Below are 21,335 nucleotides of genomic sequence, written 5' to 3' on the forward strand. Positions count from 1 at the left end.
TATATATATATATATATATATATATATATATATATATATATATATATATATATATATAGTGATATAAAATCTTGTTTTAAAGATCAATATGAATATTTAAAGGGTACATAAGGACCTTTTTACTTTATTGTGTTACACGTTCCCATGTGCTGCTACAACTGTTTACATAATGTGTGTGTGTGTATTGTTTTAATTATTATTTTTTTTTTTTTACATTTTGACCACTTTAAAAATGTTTAATTGAGATGGCTTTACTAGTGAGCAGGAGGATGATGGGAAATGTAGTTCTGAGAGGTCCATGCGGGTACATGTGAAGCCATCTTGAGGCAGGGAATGCAATTTAAAAGTTTAAAAAAGTGGTCAAAATGTTAAAAAAAAACCCAATTTTATTTTTTTAGCTAATTCCTCTTATTATTTTGATTTCATACATGCTTTAATCTAGTGCTATACACTATTTCATTTATCGCGTGCCAAAAATAAACCACTCATCTCTGCTCTTAACTAATAGCCTGTATTGGTAAATATATTTGTATTTTAAGCAATATAACGGATCATTCTCTAATTGTGTTTACCACCAGCTGAAGAAAGTACTTTATTTATCTTTATAGATCTTAATAGAATAATTCATACTGTGGTATATATTGTGCAACTTTAGGGTTCTCTTAAAGTTTTTAAAAGTCTTTAAAAAAATACATAAAATTGCTATGCCTTTTTTTCAGCTTTTTGGTGTAGTAAAATATGAAATGTGAAAGTTCAAATCCTTGTGTGAAAGGAAGTGTTTGACAGCGCCTGGATACACAATCATTACACAGCAGAAGCACATCGGCTCGGTGTGCAGTACGGGAGTTTTTCTTTTTAATGTGGTGGTGGGAATGCAAAGGGTCTTGTGCAGGGCTAGTTGTTTTAAAATATTTTTTATATATATATATATATATATATATATATATATATATATATATAAAAATAAAAAAAAATAAAAGTTCCCCCTTCATCAGGGCCCCCCTTTGGGGCGTTGGGCCCTGGGGAAATTTCCCCGTCCTCCCTGCCCTCTCTGTGGGCCTGACCATATGTGTCCTTACATATGTGTCCTTGGCAATACACATATAAGGCCAATATAAGCCTTATATGATACACATATTTTATAATCTTATATGAAACATAGATTTTTTCCATATGGGAAAATGTTAAGTTCCCCATAACACTACAATGTCTGTTGCAAATGCATCCCTAGAGTTTTTCTGCAATATTCCTTTCACTGCAGCTTTCTTTGTGAAGAACTATTATTTAAGCTCTTGTCAATTCACAGTTCTTTTTAAGTGGTGGCTTAGGCATTATTTTCAGTTCAATGGTAATTCAAAGGCAGATGGTTGTAATCCCAATTTTTATTTTCAGTTCAATGGTAATTCAAAGGCAGATGGTTGTAATCCCAATTTTTTTTTTTACCAGATTTCCAACAAATACCTGATACAAACTGGAAAAAATAATACATTCCATGACATGTATGCACAACAATTCATTCAGGCCAGTTTCAGACAGATCCTCCAGAGGCGTGCCGAACTCAACTGAAATAAAGTATGCGTTAGAGCCGCGCTTCATTAAATTCGATGAACCAATTGGTTTCATACTGGCGAACCGAAAGTCTATCGCACTTATTCCAAAGAAATCTCCCACAGTGCGTCGTAAAATCGCATCATAGACAAATGATGACATATGGTTATTATAAAGAAAAACTTATTTGAGAACAGTAGGCCTACACAGCGCAGTTCGCTCGTGTCAAACCATTACAGCGAAACAAGTCTGAATCACATTTAACCTTTAATGTCTCCTTTATTGTAGTAATAATAATAATAATAATAATAATAATATCTCTGTATTGGAGAAATGGATGACTACATAAAAACACATTAAGCACCCAAACTCTGAAAACAGTAAATCACAACAGGCACACAGAACCCCATTTTTACATTAATTTAAATTAGGAACATGATATCTAAAAAAACAGTTAAAATATATTTTCATACATACCCAGTTTCCTCTACTTTCTTTCTACTTCTATTGGAGATCTGGATTGCTGCTCCTCCATGGGCTCTGCCAGGATTAATTCTGGCTGGTAATTAGCGTAGCATTGTGGGGTACACAATACTCTTTAGCATCTCATTTGTATATCATTTGTGTATATTAGCATTAAGTGCAGCTTAGTTCAGTTCACCGCTGGAGCCAAGGTGCACCAGAGCCACTCGGAGCGGCAGAGGAAGGAGTGCTAGCTTCAGATGAGCGTCGAGACGAACTTAATTGTTTCAGGCGGCGCTCTACTCATGTACTTAATTGGGATTCAAAAATCGTTTGCGAGTACACCACTTCATTTTGCGATTTCAGGCCTAAATTGAATTATTTGCTAATACTTAGTTTTGAATGATATTGAGGCAGTTAAATAACTTTTTCGATGGCCTCATGACCGGTACAGTATATTTCATGCCTGACATGCTGAGGACACAACCTTTGCACTACTACTCAACAACATGCATATATTTGCACATTACAGACATTTACAGGAAAAAATAGTAATTAAGTAGGTACCTGGTCCCAGAGGTTGTCTGGAATAGACAAGGCTTTACAATGAGGCATGTATTGTATGTGATGGCTTTAGCTGGCATTCAGGCCCTATGAATGTATTTAAATTAAAGCAATTGTTCAGACCCTGCCTTTCCCATCCTAATGTACAGAGGAAACAGGAAAAAGGAACTCTTGACTCCCTGTGCCTGAACAGCAGCAGAGGCTTTGCTCTAATCCACTTCAGACTTGGGAGGATATGCTGCTGCTGCTTCAGGCTTTTCAGACAGGCTCTCCAAGTCTTGATAAACCACTGAAAAAACTTTTGGAAACAAAATAATGCGCAATGGATTGTAATGATCAGCAAGCTAGATGGACGAGTCCTAGGAAAATTCATTATTTGGCGTTGTTATTTGTCTACTGTTGCATGTTAGTTTCAGGTAAGTGGCTCCTTTTTATTTACATTTGGGGTTTTGAGTAGGGTGGTCAAACATACAATCAGGTAGTTTTTGGACCATCAAGAAAAATAATACGTCGGGGGACATATTTGTTATACTAAATAAATTGTTTTCAAAAATATTTATTTTCTCTACTGTTTCACATCTTAGCAATTGCATTATTTAATAAATATAGGTAAAGCATGTTTTAACAGGAATGTACAGGACTGTTAAACCCTGTGGTAATTTAATAACTATCAAGGTATTGGATTGGACTGGACAAGCTACAAGTTGCATGTTTTACCCTACTAAGACTCCTGGCTTAGTAAATATCTTGGTATCCCTGAACAGACAATGGTCTCCTCTTCAAATATAGGATTTTATTGAGCAAGCTGCCCTAAAAGTGCTGTTATAACCCAACTTTTTTTTCCTTTAAACTCTAAAAATTAATGGGTTTCTGCAATGGTCCAATTTATTTATTTGGGTACAATTTTCATCTGTCCCATCTGCATTTATTTTTTAATATATATTTGATATAGGTCTACAATATTTAAGTTTTATACTGGACTCATTACAGAAAGTCTTTTTCCCAGACTTGTTCAGTGGTCATATTTGTTGGAAAAAGAATGGTGTAGAACAAGAATTATCAATGGAATTTGTATTAACAATTTGGTAATCGATTCTCCAGATATATACTGTTAGACAAAACCAGCTATTTACTGACGCGAGACAGCTGCAGTGTGATAATGCAGAAATGTCACAAGGTTCCAATCCTCTTTGTTTGACTATTATTATTATTTATTTCTTAGCAGACGCCCTTATCCAGGGCGACTTATGATTGTTACAAGATATCACATTATACATTATTATACAGATATCACATTATACAGTTGGGTTAAGGATAACAGTAAATAAATATCCCCAATGTGTTTAAGCTTACCTGACCATGTTGTCCAAAGTCTCCTTACCGCCTATGTTAAAATAGAATTTCAATGTTGTGTTGTAATATACCATAGGGCTGTTTTCACTATACAAATAGTTACTTTTTTATCAGTGTCATCACTTTACCGTATTAATGTTACCATATCATTCTGTAAAGTTGCATGCAGTAAACAGTGGGGGTCATGAGTATATTTTTACTTACATTAGCTACACAAGTCTCATATGTGCAGTTTTTAAAGAAACACATGTTATAGCAAACACCAGGTACTACACTAGGTTAAAGAAAGTTACCAGTTTGCTTGCCTTGACTTCCAGGAAGTCTGTTACTGCTTTACTTACTGCTTCATTTAAAACAACTTGCAAAATATACCAGTGCATGTTAACATATTTACCATTCAAATCGATTTAATGAAATATACAGTACTACTTTTTTATATATATATATATATATATATATATATATATATATATATATATATATATATATATATACACATATATATATATATATATATATATATATATATATATATATATATATATATTCTCTGCTATTACTGAAATAAATAAATAAATTGAAACATTCACACAATGATTGATAATATTTGTCTACATTCTAATTTCTCATGTGCTATAAAACATACTAGCATAAACTGGCACTTAAACCCCCAAATAAATGTCCTTGGGCAATAATTAACTATAGTTATTAGAAGTCTGCTTTTGGGCAGGAGTGCTCAATCCTCTGAGGAGATGCTACAGTTTTTATATGTCCCTGCTATCATCGCACTGCCTAGATACATATTGAGATGGAGTGTGCATTCCAGCCAGATATGTGGAGGCTTTAGGAAAATGGACGTAAGGGATGCACACTCCTTCTCGGTAAAGGGTCTCAATTACTGGCCCGTATTGTTAATTTGGATTAACTGTGCCTGATCATGTTAGGTTTAAAATGCTGCAGCTTGTGAGGAGAAGTGGAAGAGGGTTAGAGGTGAGAGGTTGCCTATGGAGTGTGGTAGGGAAATGTTTTGAAACAGTGAAATTTAACTGAAAACGTTTGGGTTAATCAGGGAAAACGGGATTAGCCGGTCCTTGTTAGTTAATCATGTGTGGGTCCAAGCCTGGTTTGGTCAAGTACAGATAGCACCCAAGAAAGGGTTAGGTTAGGTTTGTTTTTATTTTGTCTTGTTTATGGACTGAACAATACACGTACACAAAAGTGTTTTAAACTCAATCTCTGTCTCTGGATCTCATTCTTAAAAGGGGAGCCAGAGTTTTGTGACAGCTGCTGCCATACATTATAATTAATTATATTGATAATTTCAAAGTAATATTTCGAAATTACTTTTTACGAAACTTTTTTTTTTTTTAAACGTAATCAGAGAACGGAGACATAGGTGTCGATTTGGCTACGAATCAATTTTCAAGAACAACTTTCTCAGAAAATAATGGAGATTGTTAAAAAAGGGAGGTATACACCATTAATACCCAAACTGACACAGGAAGGGAAGGGATATACTCACCACTTCAATTAAAAAAAAAAACTGCTTTTGTTCAGTATAGAAAAGACAATATGGAACAGCACTGGCTACAGCAATCTAGGATGTCTATCGAAGTCAGCACAAAAAAATGTCCATTCCCAAAGTCACTTGCAAGCCACTGTAACACTCAAAACCTTTGGACAAACCCGGATTGATATTCAACTGGATGAGCAGAAGCGTAGGGATACAATACATCACAATAAGCAAGTAAGAAAAAATCGTGAGGTTCTTAAACGCTTGATTGAATCTGTTGTTTACCTTGGCAAGCAAGGCATCAATTCCTCAAACAGAGGTAATTATGTGGATTTCTGACTATGACAGCATGTTAAGCAATCACTTGTCAATAGCCAAAGTATTCTCGGGTACCTCTAACAAGATTCAGAACAACTTAATCTCTTTGGTGTCTCCGGTTCTGTTAGATTTAATAAAAGCAGAAGTATAGGAAGTCAAGTACGTAGCTGTAATGGTAGATGAAACAACTGATATTGGAAATGTGTTTTCAGGTATGCGACCCAACAGTGGCCCTGAAAGAACAGTTGTTCTGTGAAAACTTGTTACATTTACTAAAATATAAATAATAATAAAAATGCTTTTAAAAAGACCATTTTTAGATTCATAGTATTACTATGCAGGACAGCCGCTATAAGATACTGTGGACCTAGATGAACATGTTTTCAAAAATGCTTGTTTTTAATTATTTCCTTCTCATCTGAATTTCAAACAAGAGACTTCATCAGAGAAAATACGCTTTTGAGCTGTACATGTGAAAAATAAATGGACATAAAAAGAGAAAAATGTTTACCTGCTTCATTACACAATATACTGAAATATAGCTGTAAAGTAGGACGCTCTACACTTTGCTAGAGCAAATGTTTTTTTTTTTTAATTGAAATCACTGTTCGATAGAACACTACAGCAAACTCATTTGTCTAACCCACATAAAACTGTCGTAAAGTCACATAATGCTGGTACAGCTAGCTAAAGCTAAACAATACAACCACAAAGGTTGAAGTGTGAAAGTTTGTAGTAAAGTCACTGAAATGACAAGGTTGTATACAGATCCTCAGAGGCCTCTGTGGCGCACCCATGCCTGGAAGCTGAGTGGACGACTCTGCCTCAGTAATGGACTCGCTGGCAATTGCATCATCCCCGGCAAACATGTCTGGAGCATGTGGTGGGGCTGAAGCTGTAACGAACCTACTTCTGTGCCATTTAGAACAAGCTTGAAGTACGTAGGTAGCCGGTCCAACTTTTATTATTTATTTCTTAGCAGACGCCCTTATCCAGGGCGACTTACAATTGTTACAAGATATCACATTATACATTATTTCACATTATACAGATATCACATTATTTTTACATACAATTACCCATTTATACAGTTGGGTTTTTTACTGGAGCAATCTAGGTAAAGTACCTTGCTCAAGGGTACAACAGCAGTGTCCCCCACTGGGGATTGAACCCACAACCCTCTGGTCAAGAGTCCAGAGCCCTAACCACTACTCCACACTGCTGCCCGTGTGCTTGCTTAACTTGCTTAAAAATGTGTATGGGACTAGAGAACTGAGGCTGCAGCTTGTCTCCTGCTTGTGGACAATTTATTTTGACCCACTGGGACCGGGGTGGAAGCATGTGGTGTTGCTCAATAATGCTGAAGAGTCAAAAACAAAACAAAAGAGTCTTAGCGCACTAATGAAAGAAAGCCCCGACAGGAAGCGAGCTTGAAAGCCGTTTTATAAAGTCTGATTGAACCTATTTACCCCTCCATTGGCCTCTGGATAGTAGCAGACTGTAGTAGTGTGGTTAATGCCTTTGTTTGCAAAGTAGTTCTTGAAAGCATGGGATACAAATTGAGGCCCATTATTGGTAACTATAGTTTCTGGCAGCCTCCATTGCGCAAAAAGGGAACTCAGTGTCTCTGGCACCACTGAAGTTGTGACGAGCGCTGTGGGAAGAACCTTAGGTGGTGAGGAACACTGTATATTTCACCAGCTACTCTATGTCAAGCTGAATTTTCAGGGCCAGATGTCCAATCCCATGGCGTGTCTTTCTTAAGCAAAGCTTGCAATGGAGCGGTAATTGTGACATAGGCGGGTATGAACCAAAGATAATAATTTGTCAATCCCAGGCAGGAGGACAACTGTGACCTAGGGTGGCTTCACTGCCAGAATGTAAGGGTTTGACACCCTGGCTGGATAGCTGATACCCTATGAAATAAATGTCCTGTGCCTGGAAGTGGCACTTATCATCATTCAGGGTAAGGTTGTATTCTTGAAGACGCTGTAGTACTTGTACAAGATTAGCATCCTGATCACACAGAGAGGTGCCATGTACTTCCATATCATCAAGATATATAGCTAGGCCTGGGATGCCGACTTATACAGTGCACATTATCTTCTGAAAACATCTAGACGCAGAGGTGAGCCCAAACAGCATTCACTTAAAACAAAATACTCCCTTGGGTGTCACAAAAGCTGTTAGATTTTGGTTTTCTTCATTGAGGGGAATCTGTAGGTTACCCTGCTTGAGGTCAAGTTTCCTGAAGACTACAGACCCATGGAACTCTGCTGCCAATTCTTCCTTTGTGGGTAGGGGGTAACTGTCATGAATGATGCCCTTATTTACTGCTCTAAGGTCCTTAAAACCTTGACGTTCTTAAACAGGCCATTAACTATGTTGATGAACATTGCATTATTGGTGTGTGATGCTTTAGTAGTATCAAGAGGCACCGATCTGCACCACCGTGCAAAATGATAATATAAGCCACAATTGCGACTTTGCTTGCCTTTGTATGGGCAATCAGAAGCCCCCTCTGTGCTGTGTAGAACCACAATTCCTGCATCTCCCCGAATGTATAATTAGAGAGGCTGTAGTAACCTGAAAGCGATGTACTTTGGGCTGAATCAGGTTTGCCTGAGCAAATGTTTAGCCTCTTCCATTGCTGCTTCAATCTGACAGACAAGTCAACTGCCCTCTCTAGTGTAAGAGAATCTGGTTAGAGCAGCAAACGCTTACATATTTGAGGAGTGCATGTCTTTTCAATGAATTGATCACAAATCATTTAGTTGCATAAAGTCTCAAATTTACAATTAGCTGCTAAACTGTTTCAGGCACTCACCTCTTGCTGTGTGCATTGCAGAAATTGAAACCTATTCACTAAAGCGCCGTGTCTAGCGCTGAAATGTGCTGTGAGTACATTTACAGCTGCCTCGTATGTGTCTGCAGATCCCAGGGTGGCAAAAACTTGCTGCCTTTCTACGCCTAAGCAGTGTAGCAGAATGCCCCACTTACAAGCATCCAATATGTCTTCCAGTCCTGAAGCTAAAAGCTATGTGGAGAAAGAATCTAGCCATCTTGTCCAGGGAACCGGGGGATCACTGGGTAGAACAAGAAACATAGGCGAGGGTGATACCATGAATTGCGCCATCCTTGTCGCCAGTGTTAATTAGGATGCTGCACACTACTATGTGTGCATGTCATAATACTTTTTTTAAATCAATTTAACTCATGAGATATATAAAGTGTATGGATTAATGTTTATATATAAAATGTAAAACGTTTTGTATTTTGTTTTTCTACGCTGTTGTTACAGAATCCAATAATAGTCCCATCATAGCAGCTAGAATTAGCTCAAAGCAGACTACTACAAGCATAAAGATTGATGTGTGACTCTGTATCATGGCATTATAGACCGCAATGCAAAAAAAACAACCATGTGACTGCAATCTCTTTTGTCTAAGGTCAATTTTGTCATCAACCGCCATTGGGTAAAGGGTTTTGACAGATTAAGAAAGACTAAAACTGTAAGAAGATCACTGTAAACATGTTTAGGTTACCTTTCAGGTACCAGTATAAATGAAAAACTACAAGAACAATGTACAGTCTAGTGAGGGAGACAGTTGGCTCCAAGGACACTAGATGCGCACTGTATACTGTTTGTAACATGGGTGGGTATGAAATCATACTTTAAAGTTACTATAATTAAATTAAACTGCTGACTACACCACATAGGGGATTTCCCTAGTAATAGTTTTAAAATATATACTGTACCTTTTACCTTTACTCAGACACACAGGTTTGTATATTCAGAAAGCAGATTCAAATAGCGAAACTAGAATAGCCAAGAAAACACAGATACATATATGAAATACAATTATTTTTTATTGTTGCATAAAACGTTGAGAGCAGCCACAAATAATTATTTAGGGTCACAATGAAAGACAATAATTATGAACAGTAGGAGCACAAGGCGTTGGCAGCAACACAGGAAGTAACAAGGATCAAATCTGCAACACTATGGTATAATAAAGTTGTTGCAAGCCTACCATAAACCAGGGATCCACTGTAGTGAGGGCCATGCGTTCATTCCCTGCAAAGTGGGGAAGCACTGTATCTACTTGGAAAGAAAGTAACCTCCTCCCTCCTTTGTAAAAACACAACGAAAGCCATGTTGCGTGTCTTGCAGTTTAAAAGTCCATCTGTTAAGGGACATTTTCATAATTCTTTATTTTATAGCTTTCATTGTTTTCTGGGAGTAACTTGTCAAAGTTTGTTTGTGATTTACTGCTGCATAGTCAATTTAGAAAAGAACTTGAGTTGTTCAAACATTCAGTCTTTAACATTGAGACTTTTTAGTAACATTTATCAGGTTTGTTTAAAGGAAATCCCCCCCCCCCCCCCCCCCCCGTCTCAGGAGTAGCTGTCGGAGTTATTTAAACCTTCTAAGGGTGTTCCTTCTTTAGAAAAAACAAACAAATGCTCTACATCTGAAATAGAACTGCCCTTTGCATATTTTATTTAGTCTTCCAAATGAACTGCTAGATGCTGGAGTTTGTATGTAACCTTGAAATGATCATCTGACATCGACCTCCTAGTTTATTGAATCTCATTCATGTCATCATTCTGCCAACTTATCCATTTTCCAAACTATTGTACTTTTATAGAAGATTACTGTGGTATATCTTACCATGGTGAGTAGTAAGGCACAGTACAACATTAGTAAAAGCATGATAAAGCGCACGCAAGCAAGGTAGATCAAAGGTTGAAGTACAGTAAGTATGGTAAAAGAAAAATATAAACACAGTATGTAGGGTCACACTGTACATAGGTTCACACTGTACGTAGGGTCACACTGTACGTTTGTGTTAGGCTCTGCTGACCTGTCAAACTTTCTGCAGTTTGTACTGTTGTATATGTCTATATAATACTTTTATAGTGATGATATTACAGTAGTTTAAACAATTTCCATTGTAGGGCGAACTAGAAATATAAAGTTGTCATTGCCATTCATTTTTGAAGTGCAGATGGTGACTCTTTACTCAGTATTGTGTGGCTGGTCTTGTGAGTGTGCTTTCAACTGAGGAATAATATCCGCAATGGATAATGAATGTAGAGCTGAAAGACAGAGATTTTCATCAACAATTACCTAATTTTATTATCTGAATCTACATGTGCATCGTATGTACTGTATATGTGGATCCATTGTTGCAGTTAGATGAAAAGCTTGATCAAAAATCTTAAATTGAGATTATGTCAAGCCCTTTCTAAAGCAAGTTACCAAGTTCCAAGTATAACTCTTTTTTTATACAAGAGCTATATTTGATCTGTCCTTGCCTCATCTAGTTTTCTCCTTGTCCTTGAATGACAGAGTAGCCTATGATACCACCTGGCTTATAGGTTTTTCAGTATTGTTATGTAAATATCCATGACTGCTGATAACGCAATGTTGGGTGTAACTTTAAATGCAAAGTTGTTTTCTTCTTTTGTAGGTTTGCAATTAAGATTTTTGAAGTTTCAAAGCTTACATTTAATGAGGTCCATAGACATGAGTGATAAGGGAGGGCTGTGTTTTCCTCAAAAAAATTGCTTCCTAAATAAATATGGCACCACCAATGTACTGCATGGAACATTTTTTTTTGTTTACTTCAGCACTGGCAAAACCCACCCAACACTCTGAAAACTCCTAGGATTATTGTAATTGTGGAGGAAGAAGAACCAAATATAATAAATACTACAGCTACTTACAGTCGCAGACAAAGGTTTTGGCACCCTATACCTAATATATCATTCAAGAAAACATGTTAAATACAAGCATTTACTGAACATTAGCCACAAATGAATATGACAAAGCACACCATTTCTGGTAGTTTAGCAAACAACCATTATAATAAAAATCAAAAGCACTTAAGTAATTTCAAATATTTGTTAACAAAAAAAGTATTGGCATCTTTATGTTAAAAGTTTGCAAATATTTAATTGAACTAATTAAAAATATATATTCATTGAATGAAAACACAGTAATTAAGCTGCATTATAAAGTCAATAGCCAGAAAAGAGATCATTATTCCCAACATCTGTTGAAGGAGAATGTTTTGGCAACACAGTAGATGATGGTCAAGACAAAGGAGTTGGATTCACAATTCAGAAAAGCACTCATAGCAAACTACAGCAAAGGAAATGTCTACAGAGCAGTATCAAAGATATATCAAATACAAAAATCAATAATCAGAGCAATAATCAAGAAGTACCACAGAACAAATTCAACTGAAACGGAAGTGGACGTCCAAAGCAGGCAGGAGAATCAGGGATAATAGTGCATGAAATAACTGTACAAAGGCACCTGAACACAGAAGAGTTGTATGCACATAGGCCTCACTGTAAACCACTTAATTTTAAATGAATGCGACTAAAATATAACTTTTCCCCAAAAATGGACCACAGTATGTTTGGAGTAAAAAATGTAAAGACGTCAATGAAGTAAACCTTGTACCTAGAGTTAAACATGGAGGTGGCTTGATCATGATATGGAGGTGTTTTAGCAATGCAGGGACTGGAGACATTCATGTGATTGAAGATTGAATGAATGCAGCCATGTATCAAAACATTCTACAAAGTACAATGATACCTTCTACTCGTAGGCTGATTGGCAGACAGTTTTCCAACACGACAGTGACCCCAATAGCATACGGCTAAGTCAACTCTGGAATTACTGAAGAAAACGAAGATAAAAGTTCTGGAATGGCCTTTGCAATCACCTGATCTCAAACCAATAGAAATGCTTTACACTGCTCTGAAAAAAAGCTGTAGCCAAGCATTGTGTATCAAATCTATCTGAGCTGAAGGAAATATGCAGGACAGAATGGACCCAGATTTCAGCAACAAGATGTAACATAGTGGTTATGAATTATCATAAACACCTGAAAGCAAAAGGAGGACACACGAAATACTAAAACAGGGGTGCCAATACATTTCATGAACAAATAAAAATTAATTAAGTTTGATTGGTTAAATTACTAGAAATTGTGTATTTTGGTTTTGTTTTATTAAAAAGTAGTTAAAGTTTAGTAAATGCTTGTTCTTAATCTGTTACTTGGAATTATGGTATAATAAGCGGAAGGTGCCAATACTTTTGTCTGCGACTGTACAATACTCAAGTTCTATACATTAAATGCATTGGGGTTACTAGATGGAAAGGAAACATGGACAACATACAGACCAAAAAGTTGTTTTTAAATGCTATAAATAGTTATGAATGTTTACAGTATATTGTAATTCTGATTCAAAGTATAATTTTCTTGTGCTCATAGTTTGAGTCTTGCCCAGCAAACTAGCATGCATGTGAAAAAATGAACATGAATGGGAACAGTACTGTCATTGTATGGGCATGCAGCAGTGAATATGGACGTTCCACGTGTAAAAGTATGTGTATACACTGTTGGAAAAAAAAGCAGTGGCTCCTTGTGGCAAAGTGGTTAATAGCGTGCAGGTGCAGGTGATCAATGAACAGACAGACAATTATAATCCAGGTGCAAAGGTTTGTTTTATTAGTTTTACGTCCAGTGCCTGATGGCAAAACAAACAATAAACAATAAAGATGTTAAGTAACACAGCGGTGTGGATTACTTACTTTATAATCCCCGGGTTGGTCCCGAAATAATAGCCCAGTTTATTGTACCCCCACATTAAACACAAAACACATACAGTACACAAGTCCGTCAGTGCGTGAATTAGTGCTTGTGGTACAAATACAGTTTATGGTGATACGAGTGCAGTGCTGTTCCGGGTTTGTGCTGGCGACAGCTCCGGAACGTGTTAGCTGTCTAATAATAACAACCAACAATTAGACAAGACAAATGAACACTCACGATGTGTATATTCAAAACACAATGTTCTTTTTCAATAACCAAACGAAGGAACAGATTAAGTCGCTTCGACCCCTACTTATACCCCTTGGTAAACGATTGCAGCCGCTCCTCCAATCCATGGCTGCCACATCATTTCCCTTACGGGTTGATGAGTTAGTGTAATGAAGCTCTGCCCCTTTTCTAAATGACCGACTTCCTTTTAACCCTAGGAACGAAGTGTTGGGCCAAACAGTCCAGGGTACTCTGTTCCTGTTACTTAGCACCCTCACTGGTCAGGAGGGAGATTTACCACCAAGAATCCTTGTCTTTCTGTCACACTGTACAAACACAAATCCTTTTTTAGCACGCAGACTAGACTGTCACGAATCAGCTGTTTGCCACACAGACTTCCTGTTGGCTGGATTAGACTTATTATATGAAACTGGCTAGGTTTGTTTTAAAATAAAAAATTGCAATCTGTCATACCCTACTATTCGGATAAGGAAACCTTGATCTAACTACAGTATATCTAACTATAACTATAACTATATATATATATATATATATATGTGTGTGTGTGTGTGTGTGGTTTGAAATGTAAGCAAAACCGCAAAAGATAGCAAGTAGTTGTACTAAAGCCCCTTTCACACTGGCACTGTGGCTACCCGGCTACCTGGGTCACAATCCCGCATAGTGTGAAACCACGTACCTGGGTTGACCTGGGTCCCAGCGACCCACCTCAGGATGTGGGTCGACACGCTTTGACCCAGATTGAATGCATGACAGCCGTTCGTAAACCGGCGAAATAACAAACAGCCACGCCTGCATGAAGGTTTCACTTCTGCAAGGAACATTTCTGTTTATTGAGACACATCATGAGACGGATTACAGCAGGGATGAGAAACATTTGCTCTAATAAACGTTTGGACCGACGGTTCAATCCAGAAAAGCTTGGATGGAAGCGTAAGTAACAAGCTGGTTCTGGGGCACTGATACGCTCAGCCGTTTTTTTTTTTTTTTTAAGGAATGTGTTGCCAAGCTGCAACTTAAGAAGATGTAACACTTGTCCAACACTATAGTGGTGCTTATGGAGCATATGGAAGAAATCATGAAAGAATTATCTGACGACAGCAGCATGGGAGCTGTTGACCTCAACACTGAAATACCATAGCCACACAACTCTGCTTGATCTCAAGCATGCCATATATCATCTTAAGCAGCTCAGAGCCCTCCACCAATATATGGAGGAGATTAACAAAATGAATAGCCACACTGAAAGAACATGATCTGCATTCATGTGAAAATATTTATAAAACATCCAAAACGTTCAGCCGTAGGCCTCATTGCAACAATAGGTTATTTATGACATGCAATACTTTAATTTGTTACAGTAACCAATACAACAAAAATAAGAATTACATTTATAAACTTAGCACACCTTAATCCATTTAATTCTGTGCCTCTCTCAAGCAAAGACTGACTTGTGCCAAATTGTGTGGTGGTTTGTGATATCGACCCAAGCCATGGTGAATCTAGCACCCCCACCCAATAATAATTTGCTTTTTTTTAAAAAAAAATCTGTATGGGTTCCCAACATTTTTGACAAATGTTGCTGTAAATATTTGAATATGCAGGAAGTAAATATGTTATAAGTTTGGTTGTGAATTACAGAACACTGTGTAGCTGGTACTTGTGAGTGAATGAAGCATTGAGTCATGACAGGGGCTGTATTGACGTGAGGTAACCGCAAACCTATCGTGTTAAGAGACACAACCCATACTGCTAAGGGGCCCATAACAACATTTTGGACGTTGTATGAATCAATCCATAATTACAATTCCTGACAGCTCTACAACACAAATAAGTCCTTTGACACTTCTAAAAGCAGCTGTGCAGTTATAAAAAAATCCAAACAGTTGCTGTTTTATTGGAACAGTTCCTATTACTAACAGTCTATTACCCAACCATAAACAATACCACCTTTTTTTGGGGGCGGGGGGGCTTTTCTAGAAACCAAGAACAGGTCATGAATATCAAAATTTATGTAATCCATTGTTAACAGCAGAGCTAAATGTGAATTGGGGCGTTGTAAGATGAAGTGTATAAATATGTGTTTGCAAATGCAAAAATCAAACCGAGGTCCCTTTTCATGAAATCAGCCCACAATCAGATTTTCAGAAGTTTTTGCAGCAACTATGTGGAGATCCAGTGCTTTGGGGTGAGATACTGTTTTCACATCTCACAACTGCATGGACTTTGAAAAAGAGGTCAAACCATCTTGTTGTATAATATCACACCTGATTTTGGATACAGATTGTATTAGGCAGTTATTTATAGGTTAACTCTTGACCACACGGCAACGTCACTTTCCAGTAGGATTCTGGGAAGGAGGAGCAAGCAAGGACTCATTAAGGGCAAAACATTGCGTGCGTTCACACAAACCGGAAATGCGATGGGCGTGCCAAGATAGAAACAAAGTGCATAGTTAATCAATTTGAAAGTGACGTCCCCTTTAACAGAACAGTGCGTGCACCAGAATGACATCTATTGTCCACAATAGCAGGTGAGATTCAAACCACTCTCAACTACATTTATTCACCAAGCAGGCACAAATAGAACAGATTTCAGCTCACGCCTTGGGATCACTTGGCTGGTTCAACACCCTGGAGAGTAGGGAGGTAAGGGTTTCAAAACCAGGGAGTAAGGGTTTCAAAACCACTCACTGGATGTCTAGTGGAACAGCATGGAACAGACCACCTGCTAGAATAAATTGAAGCTCCATTTATTTATTAAAGCAACTTTTCCAAGCAACTGCTGTAGCAACTTATTTTAGGTTTAATTTTCCTCATGTGACAAGCTCAAGCAACAAAATCAAAAATGTAGATTTGAGCAACATGCTTGAAAAGTCAAAAGTTGCTAGAAAAAGATAAAAGTTGCCTGATTGTTTCATCATCTTAAGGGAAGCAGAAGTGTTGACATTATACAAAGCTGTCTGCAAGGACAGCCTCTGACATACAGATTTACAGTATACACTTTCTATTGCAGAAAATAATTCTCATTCAGCATCTGGTGGCCACATTTAAAACATTGATTTCCTAATGTCAAGTTTTTGTAACCCTAATAATGTATGGTTACACTGGTTGAAAGTTAAAGGTCATGACAGTACCCCTACCTACACTACAGTGACCTCTAGATTGTCCGTTTTTACCCTGTTGACCTTTAAGTTTTTACATACTAACCTTTAGTCACACACTATTTTCCACTGGCAGAAAATCATTGACTTGTCACTGGAAAACATACACATACTAGGCACAATTGTGATGAAATCATGCTGGACGCAAACACAGTCCTATTCGTTTAAGTTGTATTGCACCCTCCTGTAATGTTGTCATTTTTAAGGTCTATAGTGTAGACTTACTGCACCTAAATGCATGGAGAGCCCATCAACCAACATTCTATGGGTGGAGATACACAAACCTATCCACCCCTACATCCCGTTTTGGAAGATATCTTTGAATTGCCATTATTTTGGTAAAGAGTTTATAAAAAAAAAAAACACCTCTCGATTGATTTCTGTTGTATTTGCTTTGTTATTGATATAAATCCACATATTTAAATTAATGTGTTTATTTTGCTTATAAAGGTAGTAGAATAGGATTCATTTTATTGTGTACCAAATTAATTTGGACTGTAAACAGTATACTGGTAAACTATTTAAGGGCTCAGTTCAACTTATTTCTGCATCTTGTTCTGTTTATTTTTTTACACTGGTAAATTATGTCAATTACAAAACAAAACATTCAGCAATATTACATTTTTACAACTAATTTCAAGAGTCATTTAAAGTACAGGACTCGATCAAGTGCTCTGAATATAAGATATAGAGAATATTCACCTCTTTTAATATAGAATATTCACCTGTAAAAAAAGTGCATTGCACTATCATCAAAGTTGGGCCTACTGTATTAGTGGTTTTCCACTTGGAGCAGGAACACAGCCTGATCGGCTTGGGTTGGTTTCCATATGAACAGGACGTGACTCGTCCTGCCAGTGAAAGCAGCCCAATTCTGTCAACACTCACAAGTGCTTTCTCACGCAAAGCTGACACAAACAAGCTTTACAGTATAAAACGCATGTACAAAAGATTAGTAAACAAACTGCATACAAAATGTTTATTCGAATGAAGATGAAAGCTAGATTTGAATTACCATTTGGTCAGCTGGAGGATAGCCTAAAAATGAAACTATTGCAGTAAAAAGGAGAAGTTTATGTTTTAATCAGACAGCTAAAACAATGAAAGTTAATATAAACAAATTAATGACTGAAAGTGGTAGCAAATCACAAGGAAACAATCAACATCCTCCATATTGTGTTAGCTTTACCTATGACCTCTGAAGCATTATTAACGTGGCCTTTTTATTAACCTTCTATGAAATGAAAAACCACGAATTACCCACACTAGGATCAAGTCAGTTGTTTTTTACAAAAATGAAAAGGTTTGTTTCACTGTCTTTAATTTAATTTTATTTAATGGTTGTTTTTGTATGTTGTTTCTACCAAAAGTATTCAAAGAGTAAGTAGTGGGGTTCCTAACAATACAGCGTTACACGTCCCCACGTGTTGTTACAACTGTTTAAATAACGTGCCTGTCATTTTTATTTTTATTGTTAACATCCTGACAACTTTTTACACTTATAACTTTAATCATTTTTCACCTGCAGTGATTTAGAGGACAGATATGCTATTTAAACAGTTGTAGCAACACATGGGGATGTATAATGCTATATTTTTCAGAACCCCTCTGCTTACTCTTTAAGTAGTGGTTAAATGTAGGCTGTCATGTCATTTAAGACAAATACAGTTCCAGTTATGAAACTTTGGGCTTAATTTTCTTGGTTTGGTAACTTTCAAAATATAAGAGCCTCTCAGAACATCATAAAATGATAGGGAAAGGTGGACAAATAAATATAAAAATGGCATTTGAAGACACAATTTATAAAATGTCAAAAATACTGGCACCTTACCTAATTTAAAACTACATTTAAAAAGGTACCTTTAATGCCAAATAGTAAATAGAAAATTGTTAATAAAAGATATAAAAGTGAATTCAGGAATAGCAATAGGAATACTGCATCATTTTTAGAGCATGGATCGGAAGGACGATTTGTATCAGTGATGTAATGCATCATGATCTTTTAACAGGGCATTGGGTGGAACGCGTGTTAAACACACATTTTAATGTTCTGGTGAATAATAGGTCATGATCACTGCAATTGTAATAAGAACTATTTAGAATGATTGGATACATCATAAAAACCTGCTTACAATTTACCAAATGTGTTTCCTCACTTTTTATCAATGAAGTTTATGTTAATGCCAAGAACACAACTTTGAGCATCCTTGATGAGATGACACAAGGATCAGCTTGGTCACCATGGCAATCCGATCCTTGGCCTTAGAACCTTATGCAAAGGTGTCAATCATGGTTAATTGTTTAGTGGCTTTGTGATGTGGTTTTCCTAAGTTCAGACCACCAAAAGTCCCACAAAACCCAGGCCTCTATCAACCATCATGACACAATAATATGTACCATCAATGGTACAATACTTTACAAGTTATTTTGTCTCTCATTCATATTTACTATATTAACTTTTATTTTTGTGATTTCAGGTAACGCGCATGCAGTAATGGACCTCACATTGATAAACCCAGACCCAATTGTTACCAACTCAGAAGCGTCTCTGCTATGTGTCAACAGCGAGTGGAGCATTCCTGATGTGCCAAACATTGGAAGAGATTTGGCTCTACCTAACCAGCAGATGTCACAGCATGCCAGTCACGATGACAGTCACCGCTTTGCATTAAAGGTTACCTGGCAAGAAAGGAGCAGCGATATCTTTGGAGCCTTTTATTGTGGTGAAAGAAGTAAAGACTCCTCAAATAAAGTATATACAGTTAAGATGCTAGATGAAGGTAAAACATCCTTTTCCATTTTTCTTTCATACAACACTCGGAATTGTATCAGAAAGTGGTAATGTATATACTGTAGTGTATTATTTCTCCTTTCTTTATAAACAAGTTGTAATATTTTGAAAGCCCTATAAACCAAACCAGTTGAAAATACTCAGCATGATTTTACTTCAATGCCACAAGAGGTAAATTACCTTTAGTATGAAATGTATTGAGATGATTTCTCTATACAGTCGCTGCCGCCTAATCAGGAATTCTGCTTAAATGGGATACAATTTGGGGAGACAGTTCTTCCCAATGCTATTTATGTTGTTTAATTTCGATGGCACTTCATTTAATTGGGATACAGTATTTTCAAATGATGAACGGAGATTGCAGGTTTGTGTAGCACAGTGCAGTGGGTACCTGATTATGCTGTGACTTGCGTAAATTGTGTAAGCCATATTGAACTCCTGAAGGAGCTGGAGTCTCCTGTGGTTTCTCAGGCTGCTGTTGCAAAGAAAGTTGTCGTGTCAACATCACAAGTGCATCACCTTGTGATAAGATGTGATTTCATTATTTTTCTTTTCATTTAGAAACAAGAAAGCGTGACTAAGGTCATCTCAAACGCCTCTCATTAATTGGAACAGCTGCTTATTTGGGATATTTTAAATTCTCCCAAGGCATCCCGACTGTATAATTATCTATGCAATCCTTGGGGTCTATTTTAATGAACTATACAGTGGTGGAATACAAATTCTAATACACATCTGGGGGCATTACAAGTAAATATGCTTTCTCTTCTTCTTTTCAATTTTACCTTTGGGAGGCACAAAAGGTTTATATGGGAACCAGGGGCGTCATTTCTGAAAAATTCTGGGGTGGGGGGGCAAAGTTGTGTCAACATTGAACATTTTCTGTCCCCATGAATGAGAAAAAAGGTCTGTTTACAAGAAGATAGAGTGCTGCGCTCTGTCGACATACTGTAGTTTTTATTCTTAAAATAAATTATACAAAATGTGCAATGCAACTATTCTTAAAGCGCGGCGCTGGTTTATAACAACATCTGAACTGTCATTCTACTATGTCTCATTTTATAGTACTAAAGCGTGTAAGGTTACGGATGTAGTTTTCACCGACACTTTTGTGCTTTAAAAGTGGGTAAAGGCTTTAACGCTAACCGAATTGCTCTGCTGCCAGTTTCAGATATCCCACTGATTGGTCTGAAAACGTATGTATTGCCCAAAAGAACAGTTTGATGTGCTAAAATTTAATCGAGCAAAACCTCAACTTGGGTGGCTAAGAATTTAGTTTTCCTTTCTTTTTTTCCCCATTGTTGCAACGACATGTGTTCTTCCTCGTTGTTTTCCAGTTAAATGAAATTATTGAAATGTGACTAATTAGCTTGTTAAGGAACCAGAAAATCAATTGCCTTTTCAATTGAATCAGTCATAAGCAGAAGTCGCAAAAGGCTTTTCGAGTAGGAGAAATGAACCTGCCCCTGCTGAAAATAAAGACGTACAATTAGGTGGAAAAACAACTTGAATGCACTGTGACCTCTATTTTCTCTCTAAAAATGCACCTTCTGAACATCAGGCCCTTTGCATCAACTATAAACCAATGAACATAAACTGCTAAATAAGCATCACATTCTTGTGAATGTCTAAAGTAGAAATATGTAGCAAGTTTTAAATAACATGTTTACACAGATGGTCACGAATAAGGGGGAGCATCTCTCTTTCATCAAGACAAATTTGGCAACACCAGCTTGTAAGTCTAATGTTTTTGCTTTGTCG

At 37.0% G+C, this 21,335-nt stretch overlaps 1 protein-coding gene across 1 annotated transcript in view; it reads left to right on the forward strand.

The window, feature by feature from the left end:
- Positions 1-2,779: 2,779 nt before the first annotated feature.
- The window catches only part of LOC117408563 (angiopoietin-1 receptor-like), a 36,049-nt gene continuing 17,493 nt past the window's right edge, over positions 2,780-21,335 (forward strand). The window contains exons 1-2 of the mRNA XM_034013665.3: positions 2,780-2,990; positions 19,261-19,563. Coding sequence (XP_033869556.3) covers positions 2,897-2,990; positions 19,261-19,563 — 397 coding nt within the window. The 5' untranslated portion in view covers positions 2,780-2,896. The remainder of the gene's footprint in view (positions 2,991-19,260; positions 19,564-21,335) is intronic.

This window comes from Acipenser ruthenus, chromosome 2, assembly GCF_902713425.1.
Source record: "Acipenser ruthenus chromosome 2, fAciRut3.2 maternal haplotype, whole genome shotgun sequence".
NCBI lineage: Eukaryota > Metazoa > Chordata > Actinopteri > Acipenseriformes > Acipenseridae > Acipenser > Acipenser ruthenus.